At 48.3% G+C, this 17,932-nt stretch overlaps 1 protein-coding gene across 20 annotated transcripts in view; it reads left to right on the top strand.

Moving 5' to 3' along the window:
* The window catches only part of MICAL3 (microtubule associated monooxygenase, calponin and LIM domain containing 3), a 226,614-nt gene that overhangs the window by 152,906 nt on the left and 55,776 nt on the right, over nucleotides 1–17,932 (top strand). For all 20 annotated transcript variants that reach the window (XR_010725999.1, XR_010726000.1, XM_066234480.1 and 17 more), the window contains one exon: nucleotides 15,005–15,200. Coding sequence is in view for 18 of the 20 variants with exons in the window: in XM_066234480.1 (XP_066090577.1) it covers nucleotides 15,005–15,200 (196 nt within the window). In the remaining 2 variants the exon portion in view is untranslated. The remainder of the gene's footprint in view (nucleotides 1–15,004; nucleotides 15,201–17,932) is intronic.

Below are 17,932 nucleotides of genomic sequence, written 5' to 3'. Positions count from 1 at the left end.
TGTGGTTACTATAGGCTCCCAGGGGCTCAGTGGAAAGGAACCTCGACCTCATCAGTCCTCAAGGTTTAGGACCTTGGAGTGTTGTAATTTTGCAATTTATTTATTTTTTAAATTTTATTTATTCAATTTTTTTAGAGACAGGAGACACAGAGAGAGAAAGAGACAGAGAGAGGAAAGAGATAGAAAGAACAGAGAGAGGAGCAGGAAGCATCAACTCCCATATGTGCCTTGACCAGGCAAGCCTGGGGTTTTGAACTGGCGACCTCAGCGTTCCAGGTCGACGCTTTTACCCACTGCGCCACCACAGGTCAGGCCGAGTTTTGTAATTTTGGACACTTATTTTTCCAATGCCCTTCCTCTTTGCAAAATGCTCACTGATTCTTTCCTCACTGAGCCTTAGTCCTTCCCCTGAAGTTTCTTTCCTTTCCTCTTTTTCCCCCTGGGGCCATCCTTTCTCTTTATTTGAATTAGCCTCTTATAGTGTTGCCATTACTACCTTAGCTATTTTCTTGTCCTGTTTTTCCTCAGTTGTATCCCTATTACTGAAGACCTTATGAGCTATTGCAACTAGTTGGGACCTGTTCATGCCTTCGAACCCCTCTATTTTCTGGAGTTTCTTTTTAATGTTAGGGGCAGACTGCATCACATAGGGCTAAATTAACAGCCATACTGTTCTCAGGCGTGTCTGGATCTATGGGGGTATACACTCAATACGCTTCACAGAGGCATTCAAGAAATGCCCCTGGGGATTCCTGCTGGCCTTGGACAATTTCAGAAACCTTCGAGAGGTTGTTGGGCTTTCGGGCCGCAGCTTCTGGCCCTGACAGCAGATACTGGTGAGAAGTGTCCAGGGAGGCTTTCCCCTGCTAGGAATTGTGATTCCACGGTGGTCTGGTAGAGGGAAAGGCTGCCTCACTGCTGTCCCTGTTCTCCTCCACTAATCCCCTCCTGGCCCTAGGACTGCCTTCTACCCTCTTGCCTAATTCTGTCCCTCTCTTCTGAAGTGAGGAGGGTATTTAAAAGTTGCTAGCAGTCCTCCCAGGTAGGTCTTTGAGTTTGTAGGACAGTTTCTATGAGCTGTAGTAGAGCCTGAGGCTTTGGGGCTAATTGTACAGATCACTGGTGGAGATTGGGACATACACAAGGGATGGCTGTTCCTCCTGGTCAGGGTCAGTTCCCGAAGGGGGGTGCCTCTGTGAGTGGCAAGATGGGGTTCCTTCCCTGCCCATATTCAGGTCTACTAAGGGTGTGGAGAAGGGATGTCACTGGAGGTTATAGCCCTCTCCTGGAGGTCTTGGGCAGGCTCAGGGGCTATAGTTCGGGGATTATGAGGGGGAGGCAAGTCAGTTTCCTTAGGAGGTTCTGTGAGAACCAGGGGTCCAGGAGTTTTCTTTTTATCCCATTTTTGCTCTTGATTTAAGTCCAGCCTGACTAGGAAAACATGGCACCCTCTCTGTATTGAGCATGTTTTTAGCCATAGAGGTGGGTACACTGTTAAATTTAGCCACTGATCAATATAGGGAAACTGGTCAGGGTGGCCTGGATCCCCCGTTACAACATTCTAGATTGCCCTAACTACCCGGGGATCGAAAGTCCCAGTGTCTGGCTATCCAGTTCCAAATGTAGGCCATTCTAATTCACAAAGCGTTCTTAGTCTTCCTTTTGACCACTTAATCCCATACCCACTGTTATCTTTATAGGCTTCTTTAAAGTATCTCAGGAGACAACCTAGAGGGGTCTTTTGGGTACTTGGCCCTCCACCTCTGTTTAATTCTTAGGGCACCGGTCTGCAAAGTTTAAACCGGCGAAGAAGAGGCAGGAACTAGCACACTAATATAAGGCCAGAAGGAACAGACCGAGAAGGACTAGTATCTAGAATAGAGGGTGTTTAACCACAGAAGTGTCGATTAGTACATAAGAAGAGAGGCAGGAGCCAACAGAAAAGGGCAGTTTCCTCTGGAGAAAAGTCAGACAGAGTGCCCTGAAACCAGGGATCTTGGATCCAAGAAAAAAGGTCTATCAGGTCAGAATAGAGTGGCCCGTACTAAAAAATGTCACGAGAGATTTCTCGGACAAAGAGAATCTACAGAACAATTTACCGTTTACATTTACACTTGACTTTTAGACAGTTCAACAAACAAGGGAAGGAGGTACCCTGTCAGGAGCCTCTCAGGTGCCCGCCTGGCCACATCCCTCATGGGAGCTTAGACGCCTCTTAGCATTGGTGAGTCGGTATAAATCCCCGACTCGGATTAGAAAGTGTCTGATACCACCCAAAGCCGTATGAGGATCACCACGGAACCACAGGTTGGAGCCCACTTGGACTCCGTAGTTACTCACCATGGAGCCAGGAACTGGAAACTCAGGTACAGGCACTAGTGATCCCCATTCACACACCAGTCACTCAGGGGTTTTCAGTACAAAACCCATAATAACAAAGAGCGAGATCTTGGCATGAACAGATAGCACAAAGGTGTCCTGGGAAGCCCAAGGCAGGACTTATTTCAGTCCCCACTTATTTCTTCCCTAAGAGCACAAATAAGTGTCCCCACTAGTTTTCTTCCCTGAGACAAAGGTGTCCCGGGAGGCCCAAGGCAGGACTCAACTCTCCACCAACATCTTGGCCTTGGAAAGACTACTGCACGAGTTTGATCGCATCCAATCCTCTGTCACAATAATTCCAAATTGACTAGTCTTAAACAGAAAGCTTGAATTCAGTAAAGCAAAAGGTTTACTCTTCTTACCTCCAGAGGTCAGAATCTGTACTCCTCGATTTTCCTTCTGAATTTCAGGGACTGGGAGGTGTCTGTCAGGATGCTGTCCAAGACCCACAGGATAACTGGAGTCCTGGAACTTCTCAGGGGGCGCCCCTCCTAGAGATTCAGTGGGTTTGGACAACCTCCTGGAGAGACCAGCCGGCCCGGGTGTCTCAACCCAGTCACAGGGAGCACCTGGGATCTCACTGGGGCCTCCAAAATGTTGTAAAGTGACCGAGTTCCAGAAAGACACCAAAATTGTAGAACAATTTCAAGAGGAGTTTATTGCCAATGGCTGCATGGAGCTTAACACAGACTCAAAATCATGCAGCCCTGAAGGGCTGGGGTCCAGGGTTTATAAAGGTGAAAACTGCAGGGTCTAGATACGGAAGTTTAGCAGGTGCAAGCAAAGTCTTATAGAAGCAGAACTAGTGGTTAGCTTGTCAGGAAGTCCCCACTTTGCAAATTCCTGACGTGTTAACACATCTTGCTGACAGCACAACTTGTGGTTTAACTCAGTTTGCAAGTTTGTGCTTACAAAAATACCCCAAATTTCAAAATGGTAATTACAGAAGGCATACAAAATAGTGTGGCTCATGCTAACAGTTTTACAGTTTCTTAGTACCTTATCACAATGTCTCTTTGGATTAATATGTCACTTAAGGTTGATATATCCTAATTGATTTTCTCTTTGAATGATATATCCATTGCTGTGAGTGGGGTATTGAGATCCCCTACTAAAATTGTGTCTTTGTCAGTTTCTCCCTTTAGTTCTGTTAATAGTTATATATTTTGGTGCTCCCCAGTTTCTTCATATATATGTTAACAAGTATTATGTCTTCTTGACAAATTGTTCCCTTTGTCATTAAAAAGTGTCCCTCTTTGTCTTGTTACCTTTCTCATCTTGAAATCTATTTTGTCAGATATAAGTACAGCTACCCCTGCCTTTCTCTGGGTGCCGTTTGCTGGAAGTATGATTTCACATCCTTCTCTCTAAGGCTGTGTGTGTCTTTGCAGCTGAGGTGTGTCTACAGGAGGCAGCAAAAAATAGTTGGATATTTTTTGTTCTGTTTTGATTCATCCTGTTACTCTGTGACTTTTAATGGGTGAGTTCAGTCCACTTACATTTAGGGTAATTATTGATGCATGAGGATTTCCTACAGCCATTTTATCTTTGGTTTTCTGGTAGCTCTGTGTCTCCATTGTTTCTTCTCCCTTGTGTGTTTGTGTCTTTATGTTATGTGTCTCAGTTCTAGATTTCTTTGTGGGTATCATTAGATTTGTACAGAAAACAACTTTCGTATGTACAGTGGTCCTTTTCCTAAATATATCTAATTTTCATTCACCCGTGTGGGTCAGTTCTTCCCATCCTCTTCTTTTGTTTCTGTTGTCGCAAATTATCCTTTTATTCTGGGCATTAATTTCCTAATTTCAGTAGGGTTTTTTTTGTTGTTGTTTTTTAATGTAGCTTGGTTTTTTTGTTTTGTTTTGTTTTTTGGTTGGTTTTTTTTAGATTTTATTTATTCATTTTAGAGAGAAAAGAGAAAGAGAGAGAGAAGAGAGGAGGAGCAGGAGGCATCAACTCCCATATATGCCTTGACCAGGCAAGCCCAGGGTTTCAAACTGGCAACCTCAGAGTTCTAGGTTGACTCTTTATCCACTGCACCACCACAGGTCAGACTGAGTAGCTTTTTTTTTTTAAGTCTTTGATACCTCATCCTGAGCAAGGGTTGCCGTTTCCTGCTTCTGTATGTTTGTTTGTCATCTTACTCATAGTTTTGTATCATTTTTGTCTTTTTGTTTCAGGTATTCTGTTGTCTGGAAAATCCTATATTTATCCTTTATTCTAAAGGAAAACTTTGCAGGGTATATATTTTTTTGACTGGTGGGTTTTTTCTCTCAGTAATTTGAATTTGATTCCACTATCCTAGCTTGTAGGTAAGGTTTCTGCTGAAAAATCCAGTGACAGTCTAATGGGGTTTCCTTTATAGGTGACTGTCTCCTTTTCCCTGGCTACCTTGAGAATTCTTTCTTTGTCATTAATTTTTTACTGTTTTACTACAGTGTGCCTTGGAGAAGGGCCTTTGGGGATTGGAATAATTACGTGTTCTGTTAGCTTCTCAGATTTGTGAGTCCAGCTCTTTCCATAGGTTTGGGAAGTTCTTGTCAGCTATTTGTTTGAATAGCCTCTCTGTTCCCTGCTCTCTCTCTCTTCTCCGTCTGAGATGCCTATTTTTTTTTTTTTAATTTTTCTGAAGCTGGAAACGGGGAGAGACAGACAGACTCCCGCATGCGCCCGACCAAGATCCACCCGGCACGCCACCAGGGGCAACACTCTGCCCACCAGGGGGCGATGCTCTGCCCCTCCGGGGCGTCGCTCTGCTGTGGCCAGAGCCACTCTAGCGCCTGGGGCAGAGGCCAAGGAGCCATCCCCAGTGCCCGGGCCATCCTTGCTCCAATGGAGCCCCAGTTGCGAGAGGGGAAGAGAGAGACAGAGAGGAAGGAGGGGGGGTGGAGAAGCAAATGGGCGCTTCTCCTATGTGCCCTGGCCGGGAATCAAACCCGGGTCCCCTGCACGCCAGGCCGACGCTCAACCGCTGAGCCAACCGGCCAGGGCCTGAGATGCCTATTCTTTTTGTATTTTTTTGTTTGTTTTGTTTTAATTCATTTTAGAGAGGTGGTGGGGAGAGAGAGAAGGGCAGAGGGAGGAGCAGGAAACATCAACTCCCATATGTGCCTTGACTCGGCAAGCCCAGCCACCTCAGAGTTCCAGGTATGCCCATTCTTCTTTTTATTTTGAGAGGCAGGGAGGGAGAGACAGGAACATGGAGCTGCTCCTGTTTGTGCCCTGACTCGGAATACAACTGGCAACCTTTGTGCTCTAGGAAGACAGTCCAATCAATTGAGCTATCCAGCTAGAGCTTAATTGTTCTTTTTAGAGAGACAGAAAGAGGAAGGGAAGCATTCATTTGTTCCACTCAGTTGTGTACTCATTGGTTGCTTCTCCTGTGTGCCCTGACTAGGGATTGAACCTGTAAACTTGTTGTCTCAGGATGACGCTCTTAACCAACTGAACTAACTGGCCAGACCCATGTACATTATTCTTATGTTGTTTTATCTAATGGAGTCACGTGGTTCTCATAGACCTCTTTCGTTGTTTTTTGTTGTTGTTGTTCTCTCTTCTTCCACTGGAACCATTTCTAGATTTCTGTCTCACTGTCACACATTCTCTTGTCCATCTGCTCTGTTTCCTCAGCTCTCCAGTCTACTCCTTATCTCATTGAGTTTTTCACTCTGGAATTTCTGCCTGGTGCTTGTTTATAGTCTCATTCTCTTTGTTGAATAATTCTTTTTGTCCTTTGATTTTATTCTTGATCTTGTTGAATTACTTTGTATCATGAGTTCTTTTAGAATCTACAATCTTTCCCCCCCCCCAAAGCCAGAAACGGGGAGGCAGTCAGACAGACTCCCGCATGCACCCGACCGGGATCCACCTGGCACGCCCACCAGGGGGCGATGCTCTGCCCACCAGGGGGCAATGCTCTGCCCATCTGGGGTGTCACTCTATTGTGACCAGAGCCACTCTAGTGCCTGAGGCAGAGGCCACAGAGCCATCCTCAGTGCCCGGGCCAACTCTGCTCCAATGGAGCCTTGGCTGCAGGAGGGGAAGAGAGAGACAGAGAGGAAGGAGAGGGGGAGGGGTGGAGAAGCAGATGGGCGCTCCTCCTGTGTGCCCTGGCCGGGAATCGAACCCGGGACTCCTGCACACCAGGCCGACGCTCTACCACTGAGTCGACCGGCCAGGGCCTAGAATCTACAATCTTGAATTCCCTTGTTTCAAATGTAGTCTTCCATGTCTTTATTTTCTAAAGAGCTTTTTTAGTTTTCTTTCTGAACCCTCTTGTTACCTTGGCTATTAATTATGTGTGATGGATTATTTCTCTGCCAGGGCAGTTCTGGGAATGAATTTTTTTTAAGTGTTTACTCTTTGCTGTGTAGCAGGTTAAGGTCTGATTTCCAGTAGGTGGTGTTGGTCCACTAGGTTCTCTTTTCTATGGGGCTTCCCAGATCATTGTAGGGTGATATCACCTTGGCTGTGGACATATCCTCATATTTCCCAAGGAGGTGGGCACCCTCTGTGACCCAGTGGCCTCAGTGTCAGTGCATCAAGCCATGGTAGCATGTGACAGCTGTGTGTCCCCAGGCTTCTGTGTTCCCAGCACCTCTCCTCCTGCCCAGAGCTACCTGCAGAGCCGCTCAGTCTGAGGTGACTAGCTGCCTCTGCTAGGTCCCGCTGCTGTGGGCATGGGAGAGGTGAACGGAGGGAAGGGGTACACACATCCATGGCTGTTTTTTCAGGGGCTTAACCACAGGGAGTACCGACCCCTTTTGCCATTTCCCAAGTAAGGATTTTCATGCCAGGTGAGACACAGGAGGTGGAAGGGGGCAGACTCCCGAGCCCATGGATCCGTCTGTGCAGTAGAGCCAGGTTGTGGGTGCTGCCACCTTGTGTACTGCTTCTCTGGCCCAGCCCCTGGGCTCAGCTTCAGGTTGCAGCCACCCAGGCCCAGTGGTTGTCTCTGTCCCTCCCATTTGCCCTGTGGGAATTGTATCTCTGGCCCCCATCTCTGTCCTTCCTCCATCCCGTCTCCCCTGTCCACTGCTTGCATGCACCTTCAGATGTCTCAGTGTGTGGATTCCGCAGCATGTTTGTGTATTGAGCAGGGAACCTATGGTTAATTATAGCTGTCAGACTTGTAACTTCAAGGGGGGAAACTGGAAGGTCCTCTCACACCACCGTGCTGCTGACCTTACTCTCTCAAGTAACTTTTGAGAAGGGAAACTGAAGCAGAGCAACCTTAAGGGAGAATCTCTATACGGTTAGTCCCCAGTTTACAGACGAGATAGATTCTGTAGATTTGTTCTTAAGCTGAACTTGTGTGTAAGTTGGAACAGGTACATTTACCTATTAAATGCAACTTAGATGTTTGTCTTACATAGTATTTATTTATTTTCTATTCTATGCATATAAATACTTAAACATTTTTAAATAGAACCTTAAACAGTCTTGGATAATGCAGATGATGGACTTGGAGAGGATGGGACTGGTGGTAGAGAGTCGGTTTGATTCTGCTGCTGGAGTCACTTTCTTGAAGTAGGCATCAAGGGAGTTTTGTACAGAACTTTCCTTTCTCTCATCGTCAATGATCCTGTAGCACCTCAGCCCTTCAGTAGCTGTACAGTAAACTTTGGTGAACCTCTCTGTATCAGGATCTTGCTCCTCTAACTTTGCCATTCTTTCCTCAAAGAGATGAAAAGCATCAGCTACCTCTTTTGTAGAAAACTTGTTCAGTTCTGTAGTTTCTAGGTCCCTGTTTTCTTCCCTAAATGCTGACTTCTGCTGCTCTAGTTCCATAAGGTCTTCATTGGTTAGTTCTTTGCCATGAGAGTCAAGTAACTCTGTGATGTCACTTTCACTGATGTCCAACTGCAGTTGATTACCAACAGCCTTCAGTTTCCCTTCCCTTATGGCTCTCTGTTCATAAGTATGAGTTATATGCAAGTCAGATGTTTGTAACTCGGGGACTTGCTATATTCCAAAAGGGCAGGAGTGCTGTTCTCTGCGTTTCTTGTTAGAATATGGCCATAGTTCACAGCTCTGACACTCCGGGTGGTCTGTCCTGGTAGGCAGGTAATATTCATAATCCCTAAGAATGCAGGCTCCCCAGGGCAGAGGCAGAGCCTGTTCTGTCTGCAGGCATGCAGGGCACCTCGCACAGTGCCTGGCTGGGAGCAGGTGTGCAGCATCTGTCGAATGAGCGGTTGAATAAATGATCTAACCTAGTTATAGCTATGAGGAATCTGATGAAAGACAGTCTCAATTCACAGTGCCCTTTCCTAGGTCCTTGTCCATCTTGAGATCTCACTGACGCTTCCTCAAGCTTATAAAGCAGGAAAGGAAGAAGGAATGAGGAAACAGGCCAAAACCGAACGTGGGCCACATGAGAAATGGCCCTCCGTTGTCTCCATCCTCTACATCTCCTATGTGGTGCCCTTCACAGTCGCCCACAGTCCTGCAGCGTCATCAGCGGCTCATCCACTAGCACTGGGCTCTGCTCCCCCTGCAGGGACGGGGGAGTTGCCTGCTGAGGGCTTATGCCTCTCCAGGAATCAGACGGGTGAAGGCGAAGGCCTCTGGCAGCTCTTGCACATCGTTGAGAGCAGGTTGTCCCGTTAGGGGAAACGTCTCTCTCAGGATACAGTGTGGAGCTCGTGCAAGCAGCGGCTGCTCCCAGACAGAACCTTCAGGTCAGGCCCAGGGCCTATTTCCTGTTTAGAATGTGACCCAGGTCCCAGGAGCTGTTCCTTTGGCTGTGTGTGAAACTGAGGTCTGCCTGCCCTGACTCAGGGAAGAGTCAGCCTTGGAAACTGTCCCAAATCTTTCATCCCACTGTCAGTGGAAAGTCACTGTGTGGTTGTAGCTACACTGGCATGTGACATGGATGGCCAGGTGGGTTGTGGCCTCCCCCCACCGATTACCCATGGACTTTCCAAACCCACTTCTGTCGGTTATTTCCTCTCTGTTGTCCAGGGGACAAGGGAAAGAGTACTTGTTTGTTGTCACCACCTGGTTGATCTGTATAAAGCCCCATGCTCAAGATAGAAAATCAGGATGTTGAATTCACTAATTTCTTTCATTTCCGCCAGCATTTCTGAGGTCTGGGGCACATGGTACGGAGCGTGGTTTGGGAGTTGGCGTGTGTGGGGCATTCGCCAAGTGTCCTCTGAGCACCACTTTCCCTTGGGGACTAGACCCGAGGGAACGTCTTGCAGGGCGTGTTTCTATTTCTCGCAGCCATCTCCAGGCAAGCCTAGCCCTGCGTGGTTGTAGACCCAGGGCCTGCTGGACTGGAAGAGTGAGCTGACCCTATGCCTTCCACCTCAGTTTTTCCAAAATCTCTGGTGGAACACTTATTACAGTTTTCGTGGCCCAGAGCTTTCTTTCTCTGAGGTCCGATGTGTGAATGATCTGAATCATTTGGCGTGCCTCTGATTGCTGGGTGACTCATTAGTCCTCAGAGCTTACAGAAACTCCAGAGCAGTCACACTGGGAGTCAGACAGCATGTGATCCCAAATGCCAGATATCTCTGCTCTAAGACACTTCCAAGAAGTTCTATGTCCTTCGTCTTGAAAGTTACAGCAGAGTGGGAGAGATGATGGTGACCCAGCCATGGGCAAACAGAACAGAACTCTGGAAACATGTCTTCACATCCCAAGTCCAGGGACCCCATGGTGGTCTTCTGAACTAATGCTGCCCTACTTGGGTTCCAATCTCAGCCCCACTGCTCATTAGCTGGGGCCTTGGGCAGCTTACTTCATTTGCAGCCTGTCACCGACCTCACACAGTTTTTTAAGCTGGCCAGGCGAACTCCATATTCTTTCAGTGCCCTTTTCCTGAACCCCTGGGTGGGCTAGATTGACGCTTTATGTGCCCCCATCTTGCCACAGGCATGCATGAGTCGTAATGCTTGAAAGACAGTCAGATGGAAGTGAGTCCTACACAGGACTGTCTCTCCTGTGACCAGCCTATGGCTCCTTAAGAGTAGACCGTGTTTGCCCTGGCCAGATGGCCTAGCTGGTTAGAACATCCTGAAGCGTGGGGGTTGGTGGTTCAACCCCAGGTCAGGGCACAAAGGAACAGATTGATGTTCCTGCCTCTTTCTCTCTCTAAAACCAATAAAATAAACATGAAAAAATAATAATAAAAAGAGTAGACAGTGTTTTATCTGCTTTGTTTCCCAAGTTTCTAGTAAAATTCCTAGCAAACAGTCTGCGTTACTCACTGAACCAGACATCAGTTTCTGAGAGTTTTTCTACCTGAGTGTGTCTGTTCGCTTTACCATGAAATTGCTTGGGAGGGACCTGGTTTGATTAGGTTAGTTGTTTGTGTTCCCTGAAGTGACAGTCTTACTATGTTTTTCTTCCCCCATCCAAAAGAAGGTCTGAGTTTTATTTTCATATTTTCAGAGTTCCCCAAAACTTTATACTTCAGTGGTTGCTTCACATTTATTTCCTTTTCTCATCTACTTTCTTCTTTTCTTTTCATTTTTTTTTAAATTTATTTAGAAATTCAATGTTGCCTGTTGGGTGACATTGATCAATACGAGTACACAGGTTTAAGGTGAACATCTGTACAGCATTTGAACTGTTGATTGTGTTGTGTGCTCGTCACTCAAAGTCAGATCATTTTCCTTCACTGTGTATTTGTCCCTTGTTACTCCCCCCACCCCCATCTGCTTTCTATTTAAAGACATTCATCAAAAATACATGACGGGCCTGACCTGTGGTGGCGCAGTGGATAAAGCGTCGACCTGGAAATGCTGAGGTCGCCAGTTTGAAACCCTGAGCTTGCCTGGTCAAGGCACATATGGGAGTTGATGCTTCCAGCTCCTCCCCCTTCTCTCTCTCTGTCTCTCTCTCCTCTCTCTCCCTCTCTGTCTCTCTCTCCTCTCTAAAAATAAATAAATAAAATTAAAAAAAAATACATGACGGGAAGGAAAGACTCAAATGGTATTAGAGCCGGGAACTCCTGAGCCTCCTCGTCTTTGCCATGTTGAGCTGTGATGAGGAGGAAGAGAGAGGACAGAAGAGCCAGTGTTCGGACCTGTCATGAGGCCATGCAGACCCTTGCTGGGTCTGGTGGGCAGATTTGCAGAGTGTCAAGGCAGCATCTACCTGCTATGCTCCTGGCCTCTCTTTTGCTGTTATCTGGAGTCCAATAGTTCCCAACCTTCCAGATGCTCAAGTCTAGCATTATAACTTAAATATTAGTAGCTCATTGTTGAAGAATGGACGAAAGATGTTTAGAATGACACTCCTGAGGCTGCAGAGACCAGGATGGCAAGCAAACCCAAGGACTCGTGCCCAGACCCCATCGTTATGCAGTCAACCTAAATGTTAAATGAGCGTGTCCTGGGCCTTGCTTTTCTTTTCTTTTTTTTTTTTTAATTTTTTAATATTTTAATTACAGTTGATGAACAATATTATATTAATTTCAGATGTACAACTCGTTGATTGACATTTATATAACTTACAAAGTGATCACCTCAATAAATCTAATACCCATCTGACACCTTATATAGTTATTACAATATTAACTATTTCCCTATGTGTTACTTTACATCCCCATGACTATTCTGTAACTACCAATTTGTACTTCTTAATCTCTACCCTTTTCACCCATTCCACTAATTCCCTCCCATCTAGCAACCATCAAAACATTCTTAGAGGACAAGTATTTGTAAAATAAAAGTTTATATTCTGATTTTAAAACTGGATACAAATGGTGAGGGTATACGCTAGCAAAATAAAATATAAAGTGCTTTTCTTTTCTTTTTTCTTTTTTTGTATTTTTCTGAAGTGAGAAGCAGGGAGGCAGAGAGATAGACTCCTACATGAGCCCGATCAGTATCCTCCTGGCACGCCCACCAGAGGGCGATGCTCTGCCCATCTGGGGCATTGCTCCTTTGCAACTGGAGCCACTCAAGCTCCTGAGGCAGAGGCCATGGAGCTGTCCTCAGTGCCTGGGCCAAATTTGCTCCAGTGGAGCCTTGGCTGCGGGAGGGGAAGAGAGAGATAGAAAGAAAGGAGAAGGGGAAGGGTGGAGAAGCAGATGGGCACTTCTCCTATGTGCCCTGGCCGGGAATTGAACCCAGGACTTCCACACGCTGGGCCAACACTCTACTGCTGAGCCAACCGGCCAGAGTCTGGGCCTTGCTTTTCAATAAAGACTAGTAAATTTGGAAGATACTGTTTGGTGGAAGTCCCTGGTAATTCCACAGGTGCACAGAGACTTTATTTATGACTACCTAGGTTTATAAAAAGCTCTCTCATGATCTGACAAAGGTTTAGAACATTATACACCATGCGCCAGACTTCCAGAGCATGTTCTGCACAACCTGTCATGTCACAAAGATTACTAAATCACTACCCCACTACTTTCCTCTGGCCTTTTAATTTTTTTCTTTATTTTTTTAATTCATTTTTGAGAGGGGAGAGAGAGAGAGAGAAGAGAGAGACAGGGGGGAGGAGCTGGAAGCATCAACTCCCATATGTGCCTTGACCAGGCAAGCCCAGGGTTTCAAACCGGCGACCTCAGCATTTCCAGGTTGATGCTTTATCCACTGCACCACCACAGGTCAGGCTCCTCTGGCCTTTTAGTACGGCCTGATAAGACCACCTGTCACCTGACATTGGGTCTGTATGCCATTGCCGATCAAAATCCAGTGTTACCTTTTAGAGCTCAGAATGTCTCAGGAGCTGGGGACTCTCCCTGGCCAGGATGCAAGGCCACCCATCACCTGCTCCCACCTCCACTTCTGCCTCTTCTTTCCCACTTCAGGTTCACTCCCATCAAAGATCTGATCGTGCCACACTGCTGTCCCCAATGCTGCTGCCTCTGCCCAGAGCTCTCTGCCCATCTGGCTTTGTCAAGTCACTGCCAGCCAGAGCAATGGACACCACACACCTACACAAGAATCCATACAATCTGTGATGAAGCTGCCCAGGGTACATTCACTGTGTCACTTAACTCATGTTGCCTAACCCTGCACAGGGCCTAGGCTTCCATAGGAGAGGCAGATGCCACACACAGCGCATGTATGTGATCCCATTCCATGTTCTGAGAGATAGGCACATCCTCATTTCTACGTCAGGAAATAGCTCTCCACTGTTACGTAACTTTCCTGAAACCCTCCAGCCCATCACTGGTGGAGTCAGATGTTGAGTCTAGACCTGTCTGACTCTAAATCTGTACGCTATATCATATCACAGTGAACACATTAAAGAATAAATTTTTTTTAATTTGGGATAACAAAGTACATCAAAAACACAGGTCCTGAAGGATTGAGGGAACGACGGTGAGGTCATAGGTGAATCCAACATTGCAGATTTTCAGATGTGAGCCCATAGTGGCACTCAGTAACAAGAAATGGGAAAAGTTCTTTATAAAAGAGTGACAGTGGGAGGAACGTGAGAATTTTTAGACCACCGCCATATGACTCCGGGCATGGTCCTTGATGCAGGCAAAAGACCACAGCGGGCCCTGGCCAGTTGGCTCAGCGGTAGAGCGTCAGCCTGGCGTGCGGGGGGACCCGGGTTCGATTTCCGGCCAGGGCACATAGGAGAAGCGCCCATTTGCTTCTCCACCCCCCCCCTTCCTCTCTCTCTCTTCCCCTCCCGCAGCCAAGGCTCCATTGGAGCAGAGATGGCCCAGGCTCTGGGGATGGCTCCTTGGCCTCTGCCCCAGGCGCTAGAGTGGCTCTGGTTGCGGCAGAGCGACGCCCCGGAGGGGCAGAGTATCGCCCCCTGGTGGGCAGAGTGTTGCCCCTGGTGGGCGTGCCGGGTGGATCCCGGTCGGGCGCATGCGGGAGTCTGTCTGACTGTCTCTCCCCATTTCCAGCTTCAGAAAAATACAAAGAAAAAACCAAAAAAAAACACAGCGGATGAGAGGGGGTAAGAGGAAAGCAGAAGCAGGATTGCTCTACTTCTCTGTACCAGTTACAGAGGGGACATGTCTCTGCCACACAGAGCTGGGCGGGCACCCCTTCACCACGCAGAGAAGCCAGTGTCACCAGGATAGGACAGCTGGCTGTCCCTCCTGACCCGCTGCCACGGGAGGAACATAGTACCACCCATGTGCTGCTCTTGTGAAATTGCTGTCTGCTGTCAATCTGACCGTGAGGGAGGGGTCCAGCAGAACAGCCAACCTGGACGCCCCCTTGACTTGTCAGAGGCAGTGCAGGAACTTTGATGGCATCCTGGGTCGAGGGCAGGGGACCCTGGGAGGACTCACCCTTTCCAGTGAAAGATGATGCAGAGGAGCTTGGTTCCAGTGAGAAACTTCTTCCCATGTCCTCTCCCCTGCCATGTCTTCCCTCCGCTGTGCTGAGGCTCAGGGGCTGACAAGGAGAGCAAACAGGCCCCCACCCCCATAGGGCCAGTGTGCAGTCTTGTCACTTCTCTGTAATAAAGTTCTGTCGCGCTCACAGCAGGTCCTCCCTGGCTCCCTGGCCTTTGTGAGGGGTTGGGGGCCGTCCCTCCTGTCACTGAGAGGAGCGTCACTGCCATGGGTGCTTAGACACTCTTTCCATTGCAGCTTCCCGCCCTGTACCCCTCCACCATCCCCACTGCAGGGACTCAGTGCTGTCGTTTGTTACAGAGCTTTGCATCTCTGCTTGTCCTGCAGGTTCAAGTGTGAATGGCTTGGAGGAGCCCAGCATCGCCAAGAGACTGCGGGGCACCCCTGAGAGGATCGAGCTGGAGAACTACCGCGTGTCTGTGAAGCAGGCAGAGGAGCTGCAGGAGGTGCCCGAGGAGACACAGGCCAAGCACAACCTGAGCAGCGTGCTGGACAAAGGCCCGGAGGAGGATGTGGCCAGCAGGTCAGCCAGGGTCCAGGGGCCCTGAGTGCTGCGTGTGCCTGCGGCTTTTCCAGCACCCTCTTCCCCTAGTAACATGCTGCTCTGCTTGGGGAAAGCCGCGTAGAGCCTGCTGACCCCGCGGGATCTGAGCCAGACACCTGGGTCTGAACCTTGGCTTTGCCACCTACTGGCAGTGTGATACTAGGCAAATTGTGTCATTGCCTTACACCTTGGTTTCCTTGTGCTAATACCTTCCTCACAGAAGGGGTGTGAGGTTTAAATATGTCTGAAGCATTTAAGACAGGACAGGCAGGCCTCATGTTATTGCACTTGGCTTTACTGTGCTTCACAGACGTTGCATTTTGTACAAATTGAAGACAAGCCCTCACCCCACCCCCGACGACTAAAAGAATAGGATCCATTTTCCTGCTCGTCTGGACTGAGCCCACAGTGTCCCTCCCAGGGGCCAATGCTCAGCACAAGTCAGCACTCGGGTGGTATTGTCTTTCTCACTTCGCATGATGCTGCTAGACCACTCACAAAGGACTTCTGTCTCCATCAGCTCACTCGTCATCACTCAGTAACATAAATCTTGTCACCTTTTTGGGTAAAGATACCAGTGGTGACTGAGACTAGGATTAATGACTGACTAAGATTCAAACTCAAGTTTTCTGGGTCCAGGATTCTTCCTGTTTTTCCTGCTACCCGGAAACTCTTCCCTGTTCCATTTAGGTCCCTATCTCTTCATCTTGTCAGCCAGCAAAGATCACAACTCATGTAACTTAATTGAGAGACTCAGTAAGTGTTTATTGAACATGTGCTATAGCCTTAGCACTTTGCTCTTCACTGAAAAGGTAAGAGAGCCCTGACCCGCTGGTTCAGTGGATAGAGCATCAGCCCAGTATGCAGACGTCTCGGGTTTGATCCCCACTCAAGGCACACAGGAGAAGCGCCCGTCTGCTTCTCTCCCCCTTTCTCTCCCCCTTCTCTCCTTCTTCTCCTCCTGCAGCCAGTGGCTCGATTGGTTTGAGCGTTGGCCCTGGGCACTGAGGATAGCTCAGTTGGTCTGAGCATGTCAGCTTCAGGTGCTAAAAATAGATCAATTGATTTGAACATTGGTTCAAGACAGGGTTTGCCAGGTGAATCCCAGTTGGAGTGCATGAGGGAATATGTCTCCCCTTTCACTGTATTTATTTATTTATTTATTTATTTATTTATTGACAGGCAGGGACAGACAGGAATGGAGAGAGATGAGAAGCATCAACTCAAACTTGATGCTTGATCACTTTTAGTTCACTGATTTCTTCTTATATGTGACTTGACCGGGGGCTCCAGCCGAGCCAGCAACCCCATGCTCAAGCTGGTGAGCTTGTCCTCAAGCCAGCGACCTTGAGGTTTTGAACCTGGATCCTCAGCATCCCAGGCCAATGCTTTATTCATTGCACCACTGGCTGGTCAGACTCTCCCCTCTCAATTTAAAAAAGAAAAGGTAACAGAAAATATATAATAGACAAAGGTGCTGCCTTCATGGTGCTGTCTACAAGTACAGTTGCAGGAAAGACTCCCACAGAAATAGCAGCAGACCTGAGCAGCATGCTCTGGGGTCACTCAGTGGAAACAACACCACAGTTGGCACAATGGCTCCTTTTTTAACTTAGCAACTGTCTCGCTTTGCTGCCATGGGAAGCTGCCTCGCTTCTCTGGACTTTGTTCTGTTCCCTGTGTGTAAAGATGGGAACAGCCAGGGTTTTCTGCTTGGCCAGTCCCAGTGTTTTCACTGTGTTTAACTGAGTGATGCTGGGGGCTCATGCATGCTCCAGCCCCCACCACACCCTGAGTCTGCCGTCTGCACCCCGGGCTCCATCCCCACCCCACCTCCTATCTCCATCCTGGGCCTGCCAGCACCAGCAGGGAAGAAGCCACAGTGCTCAACAGAAGATGAGTGAGGAGGGAGAGAACAACATAAAAGAGAAACAAACACACATCAAGAATGCAGACAACCAAGGAGAAGGAGATCTTTAAATAGGTGAAGTCGGTGTTGGCCAGATTGTCCTGCAGAGCCGCCACGAGGGGACCCTTCCAGGGCCCCAGACCAGTCAAGGCATTGCATTGACGTGACAGGTCACACACTGGACACGTCCTCATCACCATGAGCAAGGGAACATGTGGGGACAGAGAAAGCAGCTTCTTTAAGTTCTTAGCATCGCTCTGAAGGGCTCAGCAGCAGGCTCCTTTCAGCCGTGTCCCAGCCCCTCCGCCGGCTGATGCACTGTGTGTGAGTGCCTTTGGGGCGGGCTCGCAGCAGCTCTTCTGTGTGCTCCGGCGCACCTCCCCGTGGCACCTAAGCTTTTGCGGCCATCACCAGTGCATCTGTTGCCTTGTCACCCTACATATCTGCCCGTGGACACACCACTCCCTTTGCGTCCGTGAGGGCCAGCCCTCTCACTGTCAGAGCCGAGCTGATGGCAGGCCTTGGGGTGTGCTCACAGCACTCTCCTGCAGGCGTGGTGTTCCCTTCCCTGCACTTCAGTGCACAGCGACTGGAGATAAGGTAGGAAGGGCGTTACAGGAAGGCTGAGGCGTTCACGGAGAGCAGGGTGTCACAGTAGGCAGCACAGAAGAATAGGAAGTCAGTCAGCATCAAACAGGACAAGAAATGTGCTTGTGTTACTTAAATCCAAGTTAAAAGCGTAGAAAAAATAGGCAGCATTAGCCTCTGTGCAGAGAGGCGACACGGTCATGGAAGGCCTGGC

The sequence above is a fragment of the Saccopteryx bilineata genome, chromosome 6, assembly GCF_036850765.1.
Source record: "Saccopteryx bilineata isolate mSacBil1 chromosome 6, mSacBil1_pri_phased_curated, whole genome shotgun sequence".
Taxonomy (NCBI): domain Eukaryota; kingdom Metazoa; phylum Chordata; class Mammalia; order Chiroptera; family Emballonuridae; genus Saccopteryx; species Saccopteryx bilineata.
This window is presented reverse-complemented; position numbering and strand designations above follow the sequence as displayed.